We start from the raw sequence: 22,012 nt of genomic DNA, 5'->3' as shown, positions 1-22,012 counted from the left end.
GAAAGGACGAAAGTACACACACACATACACACACACACACACAGCGCCCTTTCTACCCCATTATTGCCTCGGATGCCTGGTCCCCTATCCCGTGAAAGGAAGATGAATTCAGGTCAAGCTCAGAGTGCCTGTTTGCTTGCCGAGAGATGCATATCAACTCTAAGTGATTTTTTTCAATACCATTTATGTGGCTCGTATTTATTTCCTTTAATCTTTTAAGTGCTGTTTAGTCTCTGTGTGATTTGCTTTGGATACTCATTTCTGATAAGATGCGATATAATCCCAGCCACATAGTCTCTGCCTGGAGCTCTAAGTGACTGATATGGTCGCAGCCTGAGAGTGGGCCCTGGTGGGTGTCAGAGGGAGCAGGTGGTACAGGGGGTGGGCTGTGGGCGTTTGCAGGTGCTTTCTTGCCTTCGTTTCTTCTGGTCTCACTCTCACCTCACACCATAGTCATTCCCTTTTTCTGCGTCAGCCAGAATTTAGACAAGACCAGACTGACAGTAGAATAGGAGAGTGTAAAATGTGTAATACTTTGAAGCAGGTTTGGAGGGTAGTTGGATTATTAAAATCCCTTTAGAACCATGTATCATAACCTACTAAATTTATTTAGGGTTTTCAGGGAAGTACTATATAATGCATGCTCTAATATGGGTCTTCCTGGATAATACCAAGTAGCTGACATGGCATTTTCTCCCCCTTCTAAGACTCCTACACCATTAACATATATCAAGCTTCTTTTGATGTCATCACTGCTAATATTTCTCTTCTTAGCTTTAAGGTAACTGCCGTGCATTCCACGTTTCAGTAGTGCTTTCCTCCTAGTCTGTGTTGCAGTCAACTATGAGAATCTGAAGATCTTATTTTTCCTTCTTGAAATTACAGCTTTAGCCTGAATTGTAGGTGTGGGGAGAGGAGGACTAGAATTTTGCCGCTGATGCCCTTGGGTGATGGGCTGGGTTTGCATCTGCTAATTATCAAGCAGTTCTCTTAAAAAGAAGCATGATGCAGGCTAATACATCTGCAAAGCTTATTAGTGGGTGTCTTTGGGCAAAAGCAGTAGAGTGTGCTGTGGTGTTTCTGAGTGAAGCTTCACATTGCTTAGCGATCTATGTGGTTTAGACATTTGGAAAACAGCTTTTGGTTTCCAATCCCCTGTGCTGCCTGCCGCATCATCAGAGATTTCATTCAATGGCAACCTCCTCCTTCATTCTGGGGCTCTCCTCCAACCTCACCAGCCCCAGTGCTCCTGTCTTCATGGGTTGAGAAAGGACCCCATTGGCACAGCCCCACGAGTCCTCACTCCTGGCGGTTGGAGGGATAAGAGCTGAGTTGGGCTGGGGATTCTTGAGCCAGCATGTGCCAATGTGCCCTGACCTGACTGAAACATTGGTTGTCAAGGCCTTGGATCCTTGCCTCTTTTCAGTGCTCTTTCTCTGGCATGCAGGGATTAGGAACCAGCTAAGTTGGTTCATCTGGAGAAGCAGCAGGCTGGCAGTTATGCTGATATTTCAGATACAACTTTATTTCTGATTTTGGTTACAACAAAATGGCACTCGATTACTGGGCAAAGCAAAGTAACCAAAATTAACTCTAAGAATAATGATTGTTGATAAGTTTTTTTTTTTTTTTTGGTATACAGATAAATCATGATTTCTTTTTCTTTTCTTTTTTTCTTATGGCAGGGTATTTACAAACTGTTTTAGTCTATTTAAAGTGCATGTTCAAAGGCTGGAGTGTAAAGAGGTGATGCCTTCACCTTCTCTAAGCCGGCCTCTTTGACTAACACATTTGGTCTTTGTCATTGGGTCCTAAAAGACAGCCATGAATTTCTAGTGAGTGACTGAGCCTTGAGTGTGTGTCCTTTGATATTTTGCCTGTATTTCACAGTCTGCCCTCAAACTGTTCATAATCTCATGAGCTGCCTGTATTTCCAGTTGAAGATGAGCAGCCGTCAACACTATCACCAAAAAAAAAGCAACGGAACGGAGGCATGCGAAACTCACCCAACACCTCGCCTAAGCTGATGAGGTAAGGAAAGGGGCTAGTTGCACATGGTTTGCACACGGTTTCCCTCTTAGTCCCTTCTCTTCCTCCCCTCGCCCCCTCCTCACCCTGCCAGGCCCAGAGCCTCCCCTCCCCAGCAAGCCCAGATGGGGGGAGGGGAGCGCGATCGTTAGATGGCTTCTTAAAGGCTGGAGTATTTATTCTGTCAGCTTGTCAGCAGTTAATGATAGAGCTGAAAAAATTCTGTCATGAAAAACAGTTTGAAAAGCTGTTTGAAAAATACATAGGCTTTAAAGTCTTAGCTGTCACCATGTCCTGTCTGTGTGTAGTTCCTAAACAGCAGTGGCACTAATGATGGCGGTAACCAATCAGAGGAACTCATGTGGTTAGTTTGCCTGCGGCAGTCTCTTTCTGCCGGAGTCCCTCCGAGGACTGTTTTCTGTACTTAAGGCCATATGTGAGATGTATCATCACAATCAAAAATGAACCTGAAGATTACCTTCCTTTTATCCTGTCGATTGAAATCAAATTTATGTTAATTGATTTTGACTGATAAAAAAAAAAAGTCTAATAATCTGTGGACTTGCCAAAGCAAAGTTCAAAAGTAATCCAGTTGTGCTCAGGCTAAAAGCAATATTAATTATGAAATACAGCATGCATGTGCATGTTCCCTCCATTCCTTCCTTCCTTCCCTTCCCTCTTTCCTTCTTTCCTTCCTCCCTTCCCTTCTTCCTTCCTTTCTTCCTTCTTTCCCTCCTCCCTTCCCTTCCTTCTTTCCTTCCTTCCTTCCTTCCCTCCCTCCCTCCTCCCCCCTCCTTCTCTTCTTCCCCTCTTCCTCCCTCCCTTTCTTCTCTCTCTTTCTTCCTTACTTATTTCTTGACTATGACTTCCTCTAGTAAAGAGCAAGTGAAATCAGATTTTACCAGTGTTCTTCACTTTTCTGTTCTTGGACTATCCATCTTTTATCTCCCTTTTTTGTCTTCAATTGATCTGCCAATCCCAGCATTTATTTCCTCCAACATCCTTGACTCTCTACCACCCAAATAAACTAGGAGCGATTTCAGATTTGCACCGTCACCCTATGTGATTACTGCCGTGGAAATGCCTGCCATCTTGACATTACTTTTCTCTTTTCATGACCACTGGCCACTCTCCTCCCTTTGATTTTTGAAATATGATAGTGATTTCCATTCCCCACTTCAATCACGTTTGCATGTCACTGGCCCTCCACATCCACCTTTCTGGAAAATAGGCAAGGACAGTCTTTGTTCATGTGGTTGAAAGCGTGGGTTCTCAGTGGAAGACTCACCCCGCCTATCTCCTTTTCCACATCACCATCTATTCCTGTTAAATGTTACCTTAAAAGTTCTCTGCCTCCCCGTTCACTGTTCACTCAGCCTTCCTTGGGTGTTGCTGATTTACATGCTTGTTTACAGTTTATGAGGAGGAATAAAATGTGCCAACTGCCAAGCTTTTTGTTTTTATGATGCCAGTTGTCATGCCAGCATTCATTTCCTATTTACTCACCTTTAGGTAATCACCTTATCTAATGCTAATAGTTATTCCCATTTCAAGTAGAGAAAAGCCCAGGCACTTTCCTTTGCCTAAATTTAGAGAAGCAAATAAATAAATAAAAAGAAGTCTGAAAAATCTGAAACCTTTGGAGCCAAATTCCCTGTCCCTGTTTGCTATGTAAAGTATGGCTCATTTCTTTGATCTTGAGTAATAATAATTCTGAGGAGTTATACTGTTTTCATATGCTTCAAAGCTGTGTCAAAGTTTTGCTGCTTAAGGGTACTTCTTTATTCTGTTGGCTCTTGGGTACCAAGATGACAGGTCTTCTGTATAAGGTGGAGGCTTTTTTAAGTCGTAGCCTTCAGCAAAACATCAAATTACCAAATCCAGGGTAACATACTTCTACACAAATGCCTTTCCTGTAGATGTATTATACCATATATATTAAATACTTTAGTGTTACACGCTACATTTTATGTGCAATAGAAAGTGATGGTTTGAGGTAGCCTTGGGGGGACTTTTTTTCCACAAGCAGAAAAAGCTAGTGTATATCGTATCAAGTATGGTTTTTACAGGACTTTCTGCCCGAAGGCCTTTGTAAATAAGTAATGATCAACAGATTGGCTGTGGGTTTTTGAAAAGCATGCCTATGTCAGTTTGCATGATGGGGGAGAATTTTCAAAGTGGATCTTGCTTTCATTCCCTGCCGGAGAGGGGCTGAGGGAGGCAGTCATCCTGGGCTGGAGCTGTCTGCTTCATGGTACATCAGAATTGCTAAACGTGGGTCAGATGGCGAGCGGAAACTTGCCAAGCTACAGAACTCGGGCTTCTCATGTTGGTTGCCTTTGGGCTGCTGCTAAGGCCTCAGTTCCTGTTGCTGGGATGCCTTATCCCACCAGCCCACCATGGTCTCCCTCGCACCCATCACAAGTGAGAAAGTCTTAGACACTCTCCTTTACCATGTCTCTTTATGTCCCAGGTGCTCCACATCCTCTATCTGATCTGGGAGCAAAGATGGGCCCCTGCTGAGCCCTCTCTCCATTTCCCTTTACTTCCAATGTACAGAAATACCCCAGGGCCCTTTGGTTTGCATTTGAATATCTGGTACTGGCAATGAAGTCATGGGTCCATTTTTACTAAATCCCTTTTGTCGACTGGCAGAAAACAAGGGCTCCCCCAGCTCCCTGTGGCTTTTCCAGTTGCCCCCACCTCTTCCACCACCTGCTTTCTGCTCTCCGATAGATGGGACTTTCAGGTCCTATTCCTCATGACCTGAAAAATCCATGAAGGAAGCTAATGACTTATTTGAAGTGGATTTTTCGACATGAGTTTGTGACTTGCAGTTTGAGTGAATCAATCATTCTGAATGTGGGCGGGTTTTAGTGGCCTTTGGGCAGCAATAGGAATAGCTCCAAGAGGAACTGGAGAGCCCAGAATGGGCTAGGATGGGCTTTAATTTACCACTGTGGCTTCTGCAAATAAAACAGGCTCCTGTGTGAAGTCTCCTTCCAAATCATCTGCCAGCAGGAGATGCAACGGGGACTCTGCCCTAATGGACTTTGTCTCCCCTTTGCTCTGGTATCAGGCTTCCGCTAGCGTTTTAGTGTCACTTAACTCTCTGCACGATCATTAGGTGAACAGCCTCGTTTGTATGTCTGGATCCTGAGGTAGTTTGTTTTTGAGTCACCTCGACAGAAAACAACCTTCACATCCAGACAGAGCCGAATGGTGAGTGTCTGGGCCCCAAGCTGAGGATACGCATGTAATGATGGATAAATGTTGGCTCCACACCTGCCGAGGAGGAGTGAGCCATGGAGGCTCCCGAGTCCCCGACTCCCTCTGCCTGTTGTTTCCTTTCCTTGCTGGTCTCTTAATGTGGAATTATTGAAGGAGCTTCCCCTAGATTCCTCTAAAATCATCAAGCACCCATTGCCCAGTTCTCCCTTCTTGGTGGGGTGGTGCCTTGTAAGGATAGCTACATCATTCCTCATTTGTAAAGCCTTAGGGGAGGCACACGCTTTGTCTCTAAATGCCTAAGTCAAGAGTTCTTAATTTGGGGGACTTCCCAAACCTATGAACCTTCAATGAAAACTTTCTAGGAAGTCTCTCAAGGAAAAAAATAAAAGTACACTGTATCCCGTTTTGACTACAGTTAAGCAGATTTTCATGGATTCCTGAAATCTCCATTCAAGATCCCTGGTTACAATCACGTTCAGTTTATTCCAAAGCCACCTTCAAGTAGTTGCATTTACAAATGCGTTTTGGGTGATGAGATTTCTCCAGTGGGTAGGCGGTACAGAGTAAATGCCTGCGTTCTCACACTGAGTGCTCACACGGAATCCAAATAGTCTGTGCACTTCATCTGCCTGCTTTTAATCCTTTTCTCAAATTAATTCCCATCCAGCAAATATTCAGTGAGAGCCTACTATGTGCAAGTTGTTGTGGAAGTTCTTTAAGGGATCTAAAGTCTAGTACACTTTAGATCCCTTAAAGAACTTCCACACAGTCTAATAGATTAGACGAGATCCCTGTCTTCAAAATGCTTATAGTTCGGCAGAGGAGAAGACAAGCACATACAACACAGAACTGAGTAAGAACAAGTTGGGGGTTCCACTGGCATGGGCCGTGAGAACAGAAAGAGCTGTTATTACCTCTGCTTTGGGAGGCTGAGCCTGGTTTAGGAGGAGGTCTTATTGAACCTAGTTCCATACAATGAGGAGAATGCTCTACTAAGAGTATTACCTCTTTAGGTGTACCAGATGCCAGGCATTATTCTGAGACTGTGTATGCCTGTGACTCACTGAATCCTAACTACAACTCTGTAAGTAGGTATTGCTCTTGCCCCCATTTTACAGGTGAGGATATTGAGGCACAGAGATGTAAAGTCTGGTAAATCTAGGTAAGTTTTACCTAATTAGGAAGATGGAGGAAATAGGGACAGTGCTCAGACTACAGTAAATGCCTGGGTGTGGCTGAAGACAGGGATCTTTGGAGTGGCCTAGATGGAGTGGAGAATGTAAGAGTATTCTGTCACCCAATCATGAAGGCTTTGCTTGTCATAGGCATTGGGGAATCCTTTATGGTTTTTTAGGAGGTGATAACCTAACTTGTATTTTGGGAGAATCATTGGTGGCAGGAGAGGAGAGGGTTTGGAGTCCTCCATCAGGATATTTCTGAGACACATACTACATAAGCACAGAGGTGTGAAATAGAAGGCCCATCCAACCCCAGCCTCTGCCAAGGCCATTTGGGTGCTAAGCCATTCAGGGTTTGCAGTAGAATAGTAGATCAGGACTGGAATAGACAGTTTTTCCAAGGACACACATCATTTCTGATATCAGTCCTGAGACCTGGAGTGAGATAGAGTAGCACAGACCATGAGGATTTATGTAGGTTGTATCATATCAGGTGGACAATTTACACAGATAGCGCCCAGCCGGGCTAGCAAGGATAATTGACAATGCCCAAAACAGAGAAATTGAACATTTTGAGGAGAGTTTCATGTCAAGAGACCCAGAAAATATTAGACATTAGTTTCCTGAATGGGAGGCAAAATATGATTTGAGGAAAACAGATTATTCTCTTGGCCATCTCTTGGTCATTAAGTGAAATAAACTCATATGCTTGTTAAGTCTCATCGCCTCTCTTTTGATTCAAACCTTTCATGGGGTCATTTTGGTAGGACTTCCCACATCAGAGCCTGCCAGTATGAAAGATTCTAGTAATAGAAAATGGCAAAATGGCCTGAGCCACGTCAGAGATGGGGGCAGAATGCCACCCTCACAATTCCTTCCACTGGGCAAAAGAAAGAAGGAAGGCAGGGACCGCTTAGCTACATAAATTCACCTCTTAATGCACGAACTGATAGCCTATGACAGGCTTCCCCCAGGACTGGAGGAGAAAGAAATAGTTGGTGTCATGGTACCGAGGCTTGGGTGGACCACACACGTCCCTGGACAAGTTCATGCTCAGCATATGGTCATGACCTTGTCCTCTCGTTTCAAGAATATCTTGTACAACCTTCCCTAGGACTGATAAACATGTTGGTTCTCCAGGCTGTCTCCCAAACATAAAGGCAAAAATTTCCTCCTTCTCAGAATGATAGCTGCTTAACATGAGATGACATCTTAGCTGGCAGCAGGGAAAATAATGCAAGTAGACAGATGCAGAGAAATCGAAAAGGACCCTAGTTCTGCCAGGTTGGCTAGAGCCTGGCCTGAGAGTTTTGTCAGTGTGGGTCCAGGGATGGCCATCAGGTAGGAGATGGGGGCAGGATGGTGGCAGTAGTGTCACAGGGGTGGTGATCCTTATCAGGAGAATGGAAGTCCTATTGAAGGATGAGTTAAGGCTGGAGCCAGAGTCCAAAAAGTCAGGATTCTCGAAAAGTATCAGGAAATAGTAATCACCTAGAAGCCAGGGCACCCAAGAATGAGGCAGATCCAGCTGGAACCATTTATGGTCCTGAACACTCAAATATGAGCCCTTTTGAGGAGACCACCTGAGACCTAATCCAGCCTCCTGTGTCTGATACAAGCCGAAACACACCTGTGTGGCCTGACATTCCAACACTGTGCTCAGCCTCTTAGCAACTAGATACCATGTTGTTAAAGAAGGGTAGAACACTGAGTTGTAAGTATCACACTTTGCAAGAACTAGTATTTAATTTGCTTGTTGAAATTTATTTGCTGATTATCTCATGGGAAGAGAAGTCAGCAAGAGAGTGTCATTAGTGCAACATCTAGTCAGTAAATCCCCGTCAAGAATCAAGTGTTGACATAATGTCTCGAGTTCCACAGAGTCGCAGAGAATCAGGGTAGGCACCCAGAATATGAGGTGCATCCTTCAATTTTGCACCCTAAGTACCTCCTTTGCCTCTCTCTAGTCCCGGTTTTGCTGAATAGAACTACGCCCTCATAATCTGTGTGTTGACAACTGCTACCTTGGGTAGGATATACACAAGACATATAGATTCTCCACCTGGCCAAAACTTTATAGCGGTGGTTCTCATACTTTAGCAGGTGTCAGAATCACCTGGAGGGCTTTATTAAAATACAGCTTGCTGGGCCACAGCCTTAAACAGTCTAATTCAGCAGATCTGGCCTGGGGATTGGAAATTTGTATTTCTATCAAACTTCCAGGTGATGCTGATGTGGCTGGTCTGGGCCACAGTTTGAGAACCACTCTTTTTACAAATCAGAGCAGTGAGAGGAGCTTGAAGTGATAGGGGCCCATCTCTTAGAAGTGCTCAGACATTGCACTGGAGAACTAAATAGTTGCTTAATTAAGAACATCTGTCTCGACCACTGTTGACATCACAAGAGTCCTCCCTGCTGATTAGTTACAGCAGCTGGCTCCAGGCGAACTCCAGGCAGCCTTGACTGGTTAGAGACATAATTTAGAGTTGTCCTTCACATCACAATGCCCTTTTTATAGCAAATCATCCGTGTCCTAATTCATACATAGTCCCTTTACGTGAAAAATGAAACAAGAACCCTTACTGTTGAAAAACAAATTGTTGCAAGATATCAAAGGTAAATGGGTTCTCACTGCATACGAAAGGTATGCTGAGTCTCTGCTGACTGCTTAAAGAGTATTCAGGGACTAGAGATGATTCATCAGTTCCTTTTGTTAGTTTGCTTGCATCCTCTGCTGGATTCTGGAAATAAATGGAAGAGCAAAATAGATCCCTGTCCCTAATGAGTTCGCCATCTAATGAATAAAACAGACATGGAAATTATTATCACCAAAGGAGCATCTCTAGAAGTTTCTAGGAAGGGAAAATAACTTCAGCCTTTCTGGTTGTTCAGGATGATGGCTGTATGAGGAACATTTGAGCCAAACTGTGAAGCCTGAGAAATGTCCTGTTAGCACCATCATGGTGCCTTACATAATAGATGCTCAATAAAGTCAGTATTTGCAGCTTGGATAATAGGCCTGCAGAGAGATGAGAAATTCATCTCCTTTTAATCAAGCCTTCCATCTCCCAGGGAGACCACTGTAGGGTGTCCTTAATTTAGATGGGATGCTCATAATGACAGAAAAGGCCTTATCATATGATAGGACATGAGTTCTTGAAAATCAAACAGAGAAAAGAATGCAATTTCCCAGCCATTTTGTAACTTTCCTTTTTCATAACATTTTTGTCTGTTTGGTTGGTTATTTGTACTTTAATGTAAATTTCTGAAGTCTAGCACTGAACCCAGTGCCACAGAACGAACTGGGATTTGCTGTCTTTGCCTGTAAGGGAAATTGTGCACTTTAAAATATAATACCAGTTTCCTCACAGCAGGTTTGCTAGAAAAGGGATTTGTGGTTTTGCTTTAGGCTGTTGTCTTCAAGGCAAGCTTTTTGTGTTTCTGTTGTAGCGGGGCATTTAGTTCACTTCCTGAGATTAATTGATGGCAAGTGGCATTTCTTGCTCTGCAAATCCTCAAAACAAGATGTTTTGCAGGCATACCTCAGAGATATTGCAGGCTCAGTTCCAGACCACCACAACAAAGTGAATATCACAATTAAGTAGGTAACACACATTTTTTTTTCTAGGGCATATAAAAGTTAGGTTTACACTCCACTCTAGTCTATTAAGTGTGTACCTACTTTAATTAAAATACTTTATTCCTAAAAAATGCTAGTAATCACCTGAGCCATCAGTGAGTCTTAATCTTCTTGCTGGTAGAGGGTCTTGCCTCAGCATTGATGGCTGCTGTCTGATCAGGGTGCTGGTAGCTGAAGATTGTGATGACTGTGGCAATTTCTTAAAATAAGACAACAATGAATATTGCTGTATTGACTGACTCTTCTTTTGACAAAAGATTCTGGCCGGGCGCGGTGGCTCATGCCTATAATCCCAGCACTTTGGGAGGCTGAGGCAGGTGGATCACAAGGTCAAGAGATCGAGACCATCCTGGTCAACAAGGTGAAACCCCGCCTCTACTAAAAATACAAAAATTAGCTGGGCATGGTGGCGCACACCTGTAGTCCCAGCTACTCGGGAGGCTGAGGCAGGAGAATCGCTTGAATCCAGGAGGTGGAGGTTGCGGTGAGCCGAGATTACACCATTGCACTCCAGCCTGGGTAACAAGAGTGAAACTCCATCTCAAAAAAAAAAAAAAAGACAAAAGATTCCTCTGTAGCATGTGATGCTGTTGAATAGCATTTTACCCAGAGTAGAACTTCTTTCGGAATTGGAATCAATCCTTTCATACTCTGCTGCTGTTTCATCAAATAAGTTTATGTACTATTCTAAATCCTTTGTTGTCATTTCAGCAATGCTCACAGAATTTTAACCAGGAGTAGCTTCCACCTCAAGAGACCATTTTCTTTGCTAACCAGCAAGAAACAACTTCTCATCCATTCAAGTTTTATGAGATTGCAGCAATTCAGTCACATGTTCAGGTTCTACTTCTAATTCTAGTTCTCTTGCTATTTCCGCCACATCTGCTGTTACTTCCTCCACTGAAGTCTTAAAGTCCTCAAAGTCATCCATGCAGGTTGGAATTCACTTCTTCCAAACTCCTGTTGATATTTTGACCTCCTCCCGTAAGTCACGAATGTTCTTATTAGCATCTAGAATGGCGATTCTTTTTCAGAAGGTTTTCAATTTATTTTGCCCAGATTCATCAAAGGAATCACTATGGCAGTGATAGCCTTATTAAATATATTTCTTAAATAATAAGTCTTGCGAGTCAAAATTACTCCTTGATCCATGGGCTGCAGAATGGTGGTTGTTCTAGCAGATATGGAAACAGCATTCATCTCCTTATACATCTCCATCAGAGCTCTTGAATAATTAGGTGCATTATCAATGAGCAGTAATATCTCAAAAGAAATCTTTTCTACTGAGGAGTAGGTCTCAACAGCAGGATTAAAATATTCAATATATCATGCTGTGGGCAGATGTAAATGCCTGGCTTCAAAGCTTCAAAGGACAGGCTGATTCTTGTTTGGAGCTAATTCAGCTGGTGACTTTAAGTTGAAGTCAAAGCTCATTTACAATTATGAAAATTCTAGTGGCCTTAAGAATTATGTGAAATCTACTCTGCCTGTGCTCTAGCGATGGAAAAATAAACCTTTAATTTGTTAAAAAAAAAAAAAAAACACATAATATCTGCAAAGTGCAATAAAATGAAGTATGCCTATATTTTTTCTTTTTTCTTTTCTTTTTTATTTATTTGAGGCAGGGTCTGGCTCTATTGCCAGACTGGAGTGAAGTGGTATGATCTTGGTTCACTGGCAGCTTTGACCCCCTGGATTCAAGCAATTCTCATGCCTCAGCCTCCTGAGTACCTGGGACTACAGGTGTGCACCACCTGCCTGGCTAATTTTTGTTTGTTTGTTTGTTTGTTTGTTTGTTTTGTAGAGATGGTGTTTTGCCATGTTGCCCAGGCTGGTCTCAGACCCCTGAGCTCAGGTGATCTACCCACCTCAGCCCTCCAGATTGCTGGGATTACAGGCATGAACCACCATACCTGGCCATGCCTATATTCCTTATTTGACTTTGGGCACGTTGTCACTAAGGAAATAGGTGGTTTCCTGCCCTTAGTGGTATCAACCCCTGAACACTTCATTTGGAGATGGACTCTGTAAATTAGGCTGACCAAATTGGCTGGATAGTGTTCAGGCTTCCTCTTTGCTTTAGGTTGGGCTATCTTTGGCATTGATCCTCGAGTTCATGTGTAAGTTAAAGATGGAGAGAAGTTACCACTATGGCAAAGCAGATCTAACATGCTTGTATGTTGGTGATGGGGTAGAGGAGGTGGCTGGAGAGGGGAGGGATATTGGCCCAAAACCTTTAGAGAAGATATTGGGTATTACATATGTATTTCTATGTATTCCTGAAATAATGGCAGGATGCTTTTTTTTCCCCCTTAAATGGACAAGAAAAACCTAAGATTCAAGAAGGGCAGCTGGGGTCCTTCAGCTAAGGGATATCTGATATATTGTGCCTGCTTTTCTTCAAGGTGGACTATTGTGTTGATTTTCTAGGAATGCTGTAATCAAGTATTACAGACACAGTGTCTTAAACAACAGAGCTTCTCACAGTTCTGGAAGCTAGAAGTCTGAGACTAAAGTCTCAGAGGGTTGATTCCTCCCGAGGGTCTTGAGGGAAGGATCTGTTCCAGGCCTCTCTTCTTGGCTTGCCGGTCTCTGTGTTTTCCCTCTGTCTTCACATGATCTTCCCTCCTGCAGAAAAGCTGGCTGAAATTTCCCCATCTTGTAAGGACACCAGTCCTATTGGTTCAAAACTTACCCCAATGTCCTAATTCTAACTTAATTAAAAATTTAATTAAGTTAACTAATTAACTTAATTAATTAATTTAAAGACCATATGTCAAAATACAGTCATATTCTGAGGTACCGGGGGTTAAGACTTCACATAAAAATTTGAGGGAGAATACAGTTCAGCCTATAAAAATGAAACTCCAGATATACCTCACCTCATAGAATTTCTATTATCCTAAAATAAGGCACGTTCATTGGCTAAGTAGCAAGTGACAAGTGAGCCTTGAATTAATTACGGTGTCTTTTAGGGAAGTCGAAAATTACTTTGTGAGTGGAAGACTTAGGTAATGTCATTATAATGTGAAAGACGATATCTAATCCTGGTCCTTGTTTCCAACTAACTGGGCTTTGAGGAGTTGCAGGAGAGCCTTTGAAAGTGCGTCTCTATCACCTTGCAAACTGAAGACGTTGGGATCCCTTGTTCGAGGAGATTTCTCATGATCCTCCTATCCATACAACAAACTGCCCAATTCCTCTGGGTCTCCCTGGATCACAGCAGTGTTGGTTGGTGTGCTCAATGGCAAATGCTTGGACTTTCTTCTAGTAATAGAAGCTTCAGAATCTTTGATTTAGAAGCAGAAGTACCTGTGGACAACTGACTGTCTACTCTCCACCCATTCCAGAGAGATCTCTCTGCAGCATAAACCAGCCTAAAGCACTTGAAATTAGTACAGGAACAGACATGGTAAAGAAATGTATCCCATCTGGCCAGAAACAGTTACAGACTATTGTTGCTGGAATGAATTGTGTTCCCAGCTTGCTCCCAGGCTCTGAAATCCAGTGAGTGTGTAACGGTACTGGTCCTTAATGGAGCCATGAATTAATCCCTCTCCCATGCTGCTTACCTCTCATCTTCACTCTAGCAACCTTTCTTCACCTACTCAGGGCTCTCCAGCCTTCTGATAGCCAACAATGCTCTAGTACTTTGAAAATTCTTCTGGCTGTGTCTCTCCCCAGTGACAGCACAGTGCTTCAAACCTTCAAGATCCTCTAGGCTCACAAATACTCTCTGTATCCCTTGCTCTTCTGGAATGTCTCAATAATAGGAAACCCGCTATCTTGGGCAACAACTCATTTCATTTTTGAATTACTTCCAATTTTTATAACACTCTTCCTTTTTTGGAAATGTGATTTTTGTTCTCTCCAAATCTCACGCATCATTCTTAGACTGCTGTCAGTTGATCATACTCAGTTTAAACCATCTCCTACTTGACTGCCATTGCACATCTGGAGACAGCTGGAAGGCCTGGTCTGAGTCTTCTGTACCTTAGATTAGGCAATATGGTACCCAACATCTTCAACCGGGGTTTCAGGTGCCGTTATTTGGACCTTTTTGTTTGGGCCTCAATTCTCTGAGTGGGTCCTACTGGCTATTAGTGGATCAACACTGCTACATGCTGGGATTCCTCTTCATTTTTCATGACTCAGATCAGATGCTACTTTCTTTGCAAAGCCTTCCTGACTGCTAACCAAATACCAGGATATGAACAGCTTTTTTCTTGGTATTCTCATACTACCTTGTACTTTGCTTTAATACTTTCCAAAAGGTACTGTACCTATCGAACTATTGGTTTATATATGTGTGTGTGTGTGTGTATCTATATCTATATCTGTGTGTATGTGTGTGTGTGTATCTATATCTATATCTGTATCTATATATATATCTTTTCTTCTGCTATCTTGTGGACCTCTCTTTGACTAGGGACTTTGTCTTAATCATTACTGTATCCTCCATTCCAGGCTCAGAATAGGGGATTCTAATTTGGTTGCTTTACTGATTCAATTGGTTGCTTTACTGATTGAATAAACTAAAGTTAGAATTCCAGGTACCATGCTGGTCAGAAAGGGAAGTGTCTTTGTTCCAGGAGGTTTTTGATGTTCCTCTGGTCAGTCTGTTTGGGGGAAATCCTAGATGTTTAATATTTAAATAGTCCAGGCCACGCTGAGAGATTTGTGGGGAGTAAAGTGTAGCATGGCATACCTCTAAGACCTCCTGGATGCCTCTGGATGTTCCAGTGCAAATCATGGCTTGTAGCTCTAGTGTCAAATTATGCCTGGTTTCTGCAAACCTCTACCCCAGTTAATGAAGCTTGACATTAGCTGTCTTTTTTCTGTTTATTGAAGGGCAATTGATCATCAGGTTTGCTTATTTACTTTTCTGGATGAAAGTTGCAGGCCACTGTTACCAACGTCTTACTCTTTTCCAGAAAGAATCAAATATACCAAACGAAAATGTATCTCCTCTTCCCCAAGGCACATATTTTCTAAAAGTATTTGTTTTTTGCCAGCTTGCTGTTTCATTTGCTTGCTTGCTGATATTATGAGAACATAGTTCTAAGTATCTTTTAAATCCTAAATGCACTGGGGGCAGGACTCCAGTCATCCTGAGATAACACTTTCTCTCCAACCAGTAACCAGGGCAAGGGAATTTGAACCTGACTCTATATCTTTGGGGAAAGTCTATTAAGATCCTCTTACAACTGAAATACGTTCTTCAGGGGCTGGAAAGAGTTTGTTTTGTTCATTTCCTCAAACCTCTTCTCCATGATGGCTTTTGTCTACCAACCTATTCCAGAAAATATTAATAGATATCTATGCAACTGTTAAAGATTCTTCAAGGACAAAAACATTCCTCAGAATTTGCTCTCACCCTGATCTGTAAACAGTTCTTATCAGCAACTGCCTTTTTATTTTAACATCTTTGACTAAGTTCAGTATTTGGAAGATGGTGGTTTACATACCTCAAGACCTCTCAACAATCCAGATACTGAGAGGCTACTTGGAGTGGGATTGTTCTTCTTTTAAGATCAGATATGACAGTTCCTTTAGTAATCTGGCCTATTCATTGAAGATAACTTTGCAATTTGCTTCACATGGTATTTGTCGTTTGGTGTAGTCTAAAAACAAATTCCCAGGCATAAATAAGTGCAGAGAGAGAGTTTTCTCATCTTATGTGGGAGTGGGGAGCATGTTGGAGATGGTAGATATTCAAAAGCTTAATCCTAGTTTTTTGGCCCATGGAAAAGAGATTGCTGTCCCACTCTGTACACTTGATGTATAAGTGGGAAGTATCAGAGACATTTCAGAGGGAGAAATAGTAGAAACGAAATAAAAGATACCCTCTGATGTTAAAATATATAATTTAAAAAGGTAAAATCACTTTATAATAAATTTATGGAATTTGACCCTATGTATATTTTCTGTCTTGTGTCAACAATATTACTCAGAAAAGACAGCTCCATTGCAAGAATGGTTAAGTATAGCTGGGGCAGTGTCCTAATTGTATGGCCAGTTTTGCAGGAAGGAACAATGACTTCTCAAACCTGAGGTTTGAATCACTATCAGAGATAAAATCATGGACAGTGACTGTGACCCAAGGTGCAGGAGCTTATTTGTTGTGCTGTAAGCTTGTTAGACCTGCCTGATTCTATTGCAATTCTAAAGGTTGTCAGTGAGTCTCTGCCAACCCACTAGACTTTATGGAAGCATCTTCCTTTTCCACCTATAAACAAGGCAAGAGAGGGTGAATGTTGCCCTGAGAATATGAAACAAGTTTATTAAGATGCATCTGAGCTTGAGGCTCTCATCTAAGGAATGCAGCAGTTGGGAGGTAAAGGAGGGGGGCATCACTGGATGGTTAGTGCATATACAGTTGTCAAGGCAAGGAGAAAGGGTGTTGTTTAGTACTGAAATCATGTATTCCAGATGTGGGCATTTGGTAGTCAATCTGCTCTGAAGTGACACGCTGCTGAATCTTTAAAGGGCTTCAGCCGGGGAGAGCAAAATCTGATTGGGCAAATTGCTAAAATATTTAAAGTGCAGCCTGTTAAAGCTTTTACTGCGAAGAGCATCACGTCAGAAGTTGTAGTCAGAAAGAGCGAGTAATTGGCTTTCCATCCTCATGCCAGTCAGTCAGCATGAGGCTCTATTCCTATTCCTTCCTCTTCATTGCCGATGCTAATAGCAACCTTTTGGGGTGTGTGTGTGTGTGTGTGTGTGTGCGCGCTGGGGAGATCGAAAAGCTGGTAAAATGAGAGGAAGAGGAGTGAGGTAGCCTTAAGAAGGCAGGCTGAATCCACATAATGGTAGGAAGACCATTTAGGAAAAGAGGAGCTGGGGAAAGGCAGAAATGCTCCCTGACAAAGGTCAGCTGCACTTCCAAATGGGGTGTGGTGGTTTGGGGTAGTTGTCTCAAAGGATGGATACTGTAAGCAGAAGAATGGCCTTCACTGACAACCACTTCCTCTGCCTCTTTCATCTCTTCTGAGATGTAATTCGGGGGCACTTTCCATTTATAATTTATCACATTTTCCACTTAGGTTTTCTTGTCCTTTTCTCCCCAGGCATGACCCCTTGTTAATTCCTGGCAATGATCAGATTGACAACATGGACTCCAATGTGAAGAAGTACGACTCTACTGGGATGTTTCATTGGTGTGCGCCCAAGGATATAGAGAAAGTCATCCTGGTGAGTGAGGGACTGGGGATCTGATGTCGTCTGCTTCTGCCCCGAACCACATTTGCTAGGAATGGGGTTTCTCTAATGGGACAGTAGGATAATACAGTCCTTGGTCCTAATTATTTTTGATAATTGAAATCCTGAGCATAGATTGAACCAGCTACAACTCTGATCAGAACATGAACAATATTCAGAATTTTCGATCTCTGAATATATTGGCTCCTCATAAGAGTGGTTGGTCATGTGCTGTGGGAAAAAGGCATGGCGGGAGGTGGTATGAACGTAATTCCTGTGGCCCTGGCACTGGTGTCAGAGCCTGCTTGTACCATTTATTAGCTGCATAGCTTGGGTAATTCCCTTGACTTTTTGCACTTCAGTTTTCTTATCTGTAGAAAGATGAGATGAGGATGACCCTAATTCATGGGGCTGTAGTGAAGATTAAAACCCAACATATGACCCAATAAAGTTACCTCTTATTCTTCTTATTAAATGCTGTGAGGAAAGCTGAATGCTGCTGTATTGTTATTGGTTTATCGCAGTGTTTTATATTCTTATAGAGGATACCCTTGTGTATCTGTGATTCTTCTTAGCACATGTCATAGGCAGGCAAATGCATGATGATGCATGATGTAATGATGACAATAATGAACTTGAGTCCCCTTGGGGAGGCTAGGGCTCAGAGCCCTATTTCGTGGATGGCTTGTGAATATCTTCATAGCAGCAGTGGGCTCTCTCAGTCTGTCCCAGGGATGTCAGTGTAGATAACAATCCATTCTACTCTCTGCCCTTGTTCTATTAGCATCTTTGGGTCTTAATGCCTACATTGGCTTTCCTACAGTTTATTGTCTTGCTAATCCACGCAAAATGGATTAATAATCAGGAAAGTCAGATGGAAGGGTTCTTTCTCCCTTGGGCCTCTAATCCCCAGATTGGTTTGGGTCTGTTCCTTTCTGTCAGCCAGGAAAATCCTATCATTCCTGATGTCAGGACCACCCTTCCTAAACAAGGACTGTTCTGGATCCTCAGAATGGCTTTGTACTCTAACATACTGGACTTTTTCCTATGCTTTATCTATGTGTGTTGGAGAGGAGGGGTCTCAATTTAATTATAAACGAGCATTAAGAGTCAATAAAGCATCAAGCTGGAGGCTGTCTCAGAGGGGGAAAGTTGCAGGGAAGAACACAGAAAGTCAGAATTCTCAGTAAACAGCCATTATCCAACTGACTAGGAGTACAAATGGTTCTACCCACAAAGCTGCTTCATGTATGTACATTCTGATGTATTCATGGCACTTCTGCTCTGGTGGTCTAAACTTTGCCTGATGTGGCCACTTGTGGCAGGTCATAGGCTGGATGCCCTATCTGGGACCTAGGGTTTTAATGACTTGCCTAGATATTGCTGAAGTATGCATGCCAACTGATACTCAATCAAGATCTCCTGCCAGCACAAAAAAGTTAAGGAAGGTGAGTTACTACTTCTATCCTATGAAAAATAACATCGTTTAACAAAACATCTACAAGAGGCCTACTATGTGCCACACACTGTTCTAGTTGCTGGAGATGTAATGCTTGACAACAACACTCTCATAGAGCTCGTATTCTAGTGGGATGTGGCCGGGGGGAAGAGGAGTTATCTCCAGGTAGACAAATGAATATGTAATAACATTTCAGATATTTATAGGGTGCTTTGAAAAAAAATAAAGCAGCGTCATAGGCTAGAAAGAGACTGGGAGGTACTGTTTGGAAAGTTTTATCCAAGAAGCCCTCTCTAACGTAACACTGGGCTAGAGATGAGAATGATAGGTAAGGCCAGCTACATGAGGATGCTTTGAGGCTGTATATCTACTGGACATAGGAAACTAACTACTTTGGGGATTCGAAAATATAAGAGATAGTCTCAATTGTGAATAAAATGTAGCCATGAAATAGTGTATTTAAAGCTAAGTGGTAAGAGGCACAAAGTGCTATTGAAATGTAGGGGAGAAGGACTAGTATATGTTTAAATGGCCAGACAAGGCCCATCAGATAAACACAGGTTGTGCTTGGGTTGGGCCTGGAAGGATGCGTAGGAATTCCAGATACATAGAGAAACAAATGATCAGTTTCTCCAGTGTGTCTTAAACCTAGCAGAATCAGACACACAAGAGGTGAGGCTCTAGAATTAGGACTTTTATAAGATTCTCCAGGTGATGTAGCTGTGGCCAATCTGAAGATGGGTGTTTTGACCACAGATCGAAGTTCCTGGGGTCAGCATCTGTGCCTCAGCCACTCTGCTATCTGTACCTTCCCCACCTCTCAATTCTAGAATTCACTTCCACCCTGGGCCCAGTTTGTATTCCTCCAGTTTGTTGAAGGGAGCTAGGCTCCCAGGTGACCTGGCCAATTAAAAATAATTAGGAGCCCCATCACATAACAGTGCGTTATAGATTGGTTGGGTGTCCGCTGGTGGCACCCAGGCGCTCGCATTTTCATGTGGCCCAGAAAACTAACTCCAGGTCTTCTGCAGGAAGTGGGAATATGTGATGTGAGCTCCCCAGTGGGTCTTCCTTGGTCACAGTTTATAAGACATTTCTTACAGCTTGTGTCTCTGGTTTCCTTGGACTGTTACAGAGGGAAACCAATAATGGTGACAGCCCCTGCTTTATTCTAACGATCGAGTAGTGAAGGCTAGCTTCCTCCTCTCCTTGGGGGTTATTGTAATAACCCTGACATTGTCGTGATTTGCTATATTGGCATTTATACAATCAATGCAGTGATCAATTCTAGAGATTAAATCAAGCAGAGTTTGATATGTACAGTGGACGTTAATATGCCTCACTGAAAGCATTGTAAGCCACATGGAGCCATCCAGGCGTGAAGTGGGTAGACAGGGATGGGAGGCATCAGTCCAGAAGGAGAGGCAGAGAAAGGTCCACAGCTGGCCTCCTGCCTTCACTAGCTTAGTGAATCAAAGGACCAGCAGTGACTAAGCATTTGTATTTCCTGGGAAGTTGGGGTTCTCCTCTCCTTTCATTTGTCTCCTTTATAGATAGAGGTTTGGAGTTGGAGGAAGACACTGGCCTGTTGCTCTTATTGACCTCTATCTTGCCCCTTGTAATGATTATTTGGGAAGATCTTTTCTCCGAATGACTTAAGCAAAGCAGGCCCCTCCAGAAATGTCCTAGGAAAATCCAAGACAGCATTGAACACGGGGTGGGCAAATGTTTTCTGTAATAAGTCATATAATGAATAATTTAGATTTTTCAGGGTATAAGGTCTCTGTTGCTACTGATCAGCTCTGCTGTTGTAGCATAAAAGCAGCCATAGGCAATACCTAAATGTATAAACATGGCTGCGTTCCAATACAACTTTATGGGAATTTGAACTTCAATTTTCACAGATTATGACATAGTCTTCTTTTGATTTTTTTCCAACCATTTTGAAGCACAGAAACCATTTTTAGCTCACTGGACATACAAAAGAACATAATGGGCCAGATTTGGCCTGTGGGTCATAGTTTTCCACCCCTGGCTTTAGGTAGCATGTTCCACCTGCTGATGCAATGATGCACTGACATCTCACTGATAAATCTGGAATTCCAAACTCGAATTTCTCAAACTGAGCTCAATGTAGGGATCTGACCATTTTATCATCATCTCAGCAAGTGAGCCAGAAAAGGCAACTCATTTAATCAACAGTTTCATGGAAACTAAGACTTCTCTTTCCAAATAGCATAAATATTCGTTTTCTCTCTTATTTTACCTCCTGAAAATGATTATGAAGATCTGCTCACACATATTTATGGCATATCTTTTTAAAATCTTTTGCCAAAGAAAGTAACAATGTGTATGGATATACATTTAGATAGATTTATTACATAAATATAATACATATACACATGCTCAAATTATAGCTCTGTATGGCATGTATATAACATTGATGAAATAAAAATAATAGCACATAGTAAGCTCTCAGCAAATGTTTACTTGATTCTTTGCACAAATGATTTTCACTCCTCACGACAGCCCTATGCAGTCTTCTCTCTGATACTTACACACATCTTCCTGTTGCAGACTCGAAGTGAGGCTGCTATGACTGTCCTGAGTGGCCATGTCGTGGTCTGTATCTTTGGTGATGTCAGCTCAGCCCTGATCGGCCTCCGGAACCTGGTGATGCCGCTCCGTGCCAGCAACTTTCATTACCATGAGCTCAAGCACATTGTGTTTGTGGGCTCTATTGAGTACCTCAAGCGGGAATGGGAGACGCTTCATAACTTCCCCAAAGTGTCCATATTGCCTGTAAGTCCAAGGTCACATTATTGATGCCTTTTCTTCTTTTCATTCACAAAAGAGAATCCCAGATGGATGTAATAGTTGTAGCTTTGATCATGCCTGTGCTTCTTCATCTGGGTATGGGCCTGAGGACTCAGCACTTCCCCTATGCTCTGTCAAGGAAAATCCAAACCCTGGGAGACCTTATTAAAAGGAATTTGCAGCCAAGTTCGGTCACTCATCAGGGATGAAGTTTAGCTTGTATCAAGTATATTAACCATATCCGTGTCTAAACACTTTCTTGCTCCTGCCTATACAAAACCTAGAGCATTGTTACATTGTGATGTTTATTTGCTTACAAAACTATAGCATTATACTTATGGCATTTTTAATGCTTGGAGAAACCTGATCTGTGCCACCTTCTGTTTTTAACTAAATAAATGCAAATAACAGAGTTCTTTATTTCTGCTGTACAGAAGGCCAACTCTTTCTGTAGCTCAG

The 22,012-nt window shown here is 42.4% G+C and overlaps 1 protein-coding gene across 21 annotated transcripts in view; it reads left to right on the top strand.

Moving 5' to 3' along the window:
- KCNMA1 (potassium calcium-activated channel subfamily M alpha 1) overlaps positions 1 to 22,012 on the top strand; it is a 761,855-nt gene that overhangs the window by 666,963 nt on the left and 72,880 nt on the right. For 20 of the 21 annotated variants that reach the window (XM_064374369.1, XM_064374367.1, XM_064374368.1 and 17 more), the window contains 3 exons: positions 1,938 to 2,031; positions 17,148 to 17,271; positions 21,314 to 21,538. In XM_064374369.1, coding sequence (XP_064230439.1) covers positions 1,938 to 2,031; positions 17,148 to 17,271; positions 21,314 to 21,538 — 443 coding nt within the window. Of the gene's footprint in view, positions 1 to 1,937; positions 2,032 to 17,147; positions 17,272 to 18,602; positions 18,726 to 21,313; positions 21,539 to 22,012 lie in introns of all 21 variants that reach the window. The other variant, XM_064374370.1, reaches the window with a different exon arrangement.

The sequence above is a fragment of the Aotus nancymaae genome, unplaced genomic scaffold (assembly GCF_030222135.1).
Source record: "Aotus nancymaae isolate 86718 unplaced genomic scaffold, 86718_ANA_hifiasm-v0.15.2.pri h1tg000010l, whole genome shotgun sequence".
Lineage (NCBI taxonomy): Eukaryota > Metazoa > Chordata > Mammalia > Primates > Aotidae > Aotus > Aotus nancymaae.
The sequence above is the reverse complement of the archived record's forward strand: the minus strand, read 5'-3'. Positions and strand labels throughout refer to the sequence as shown.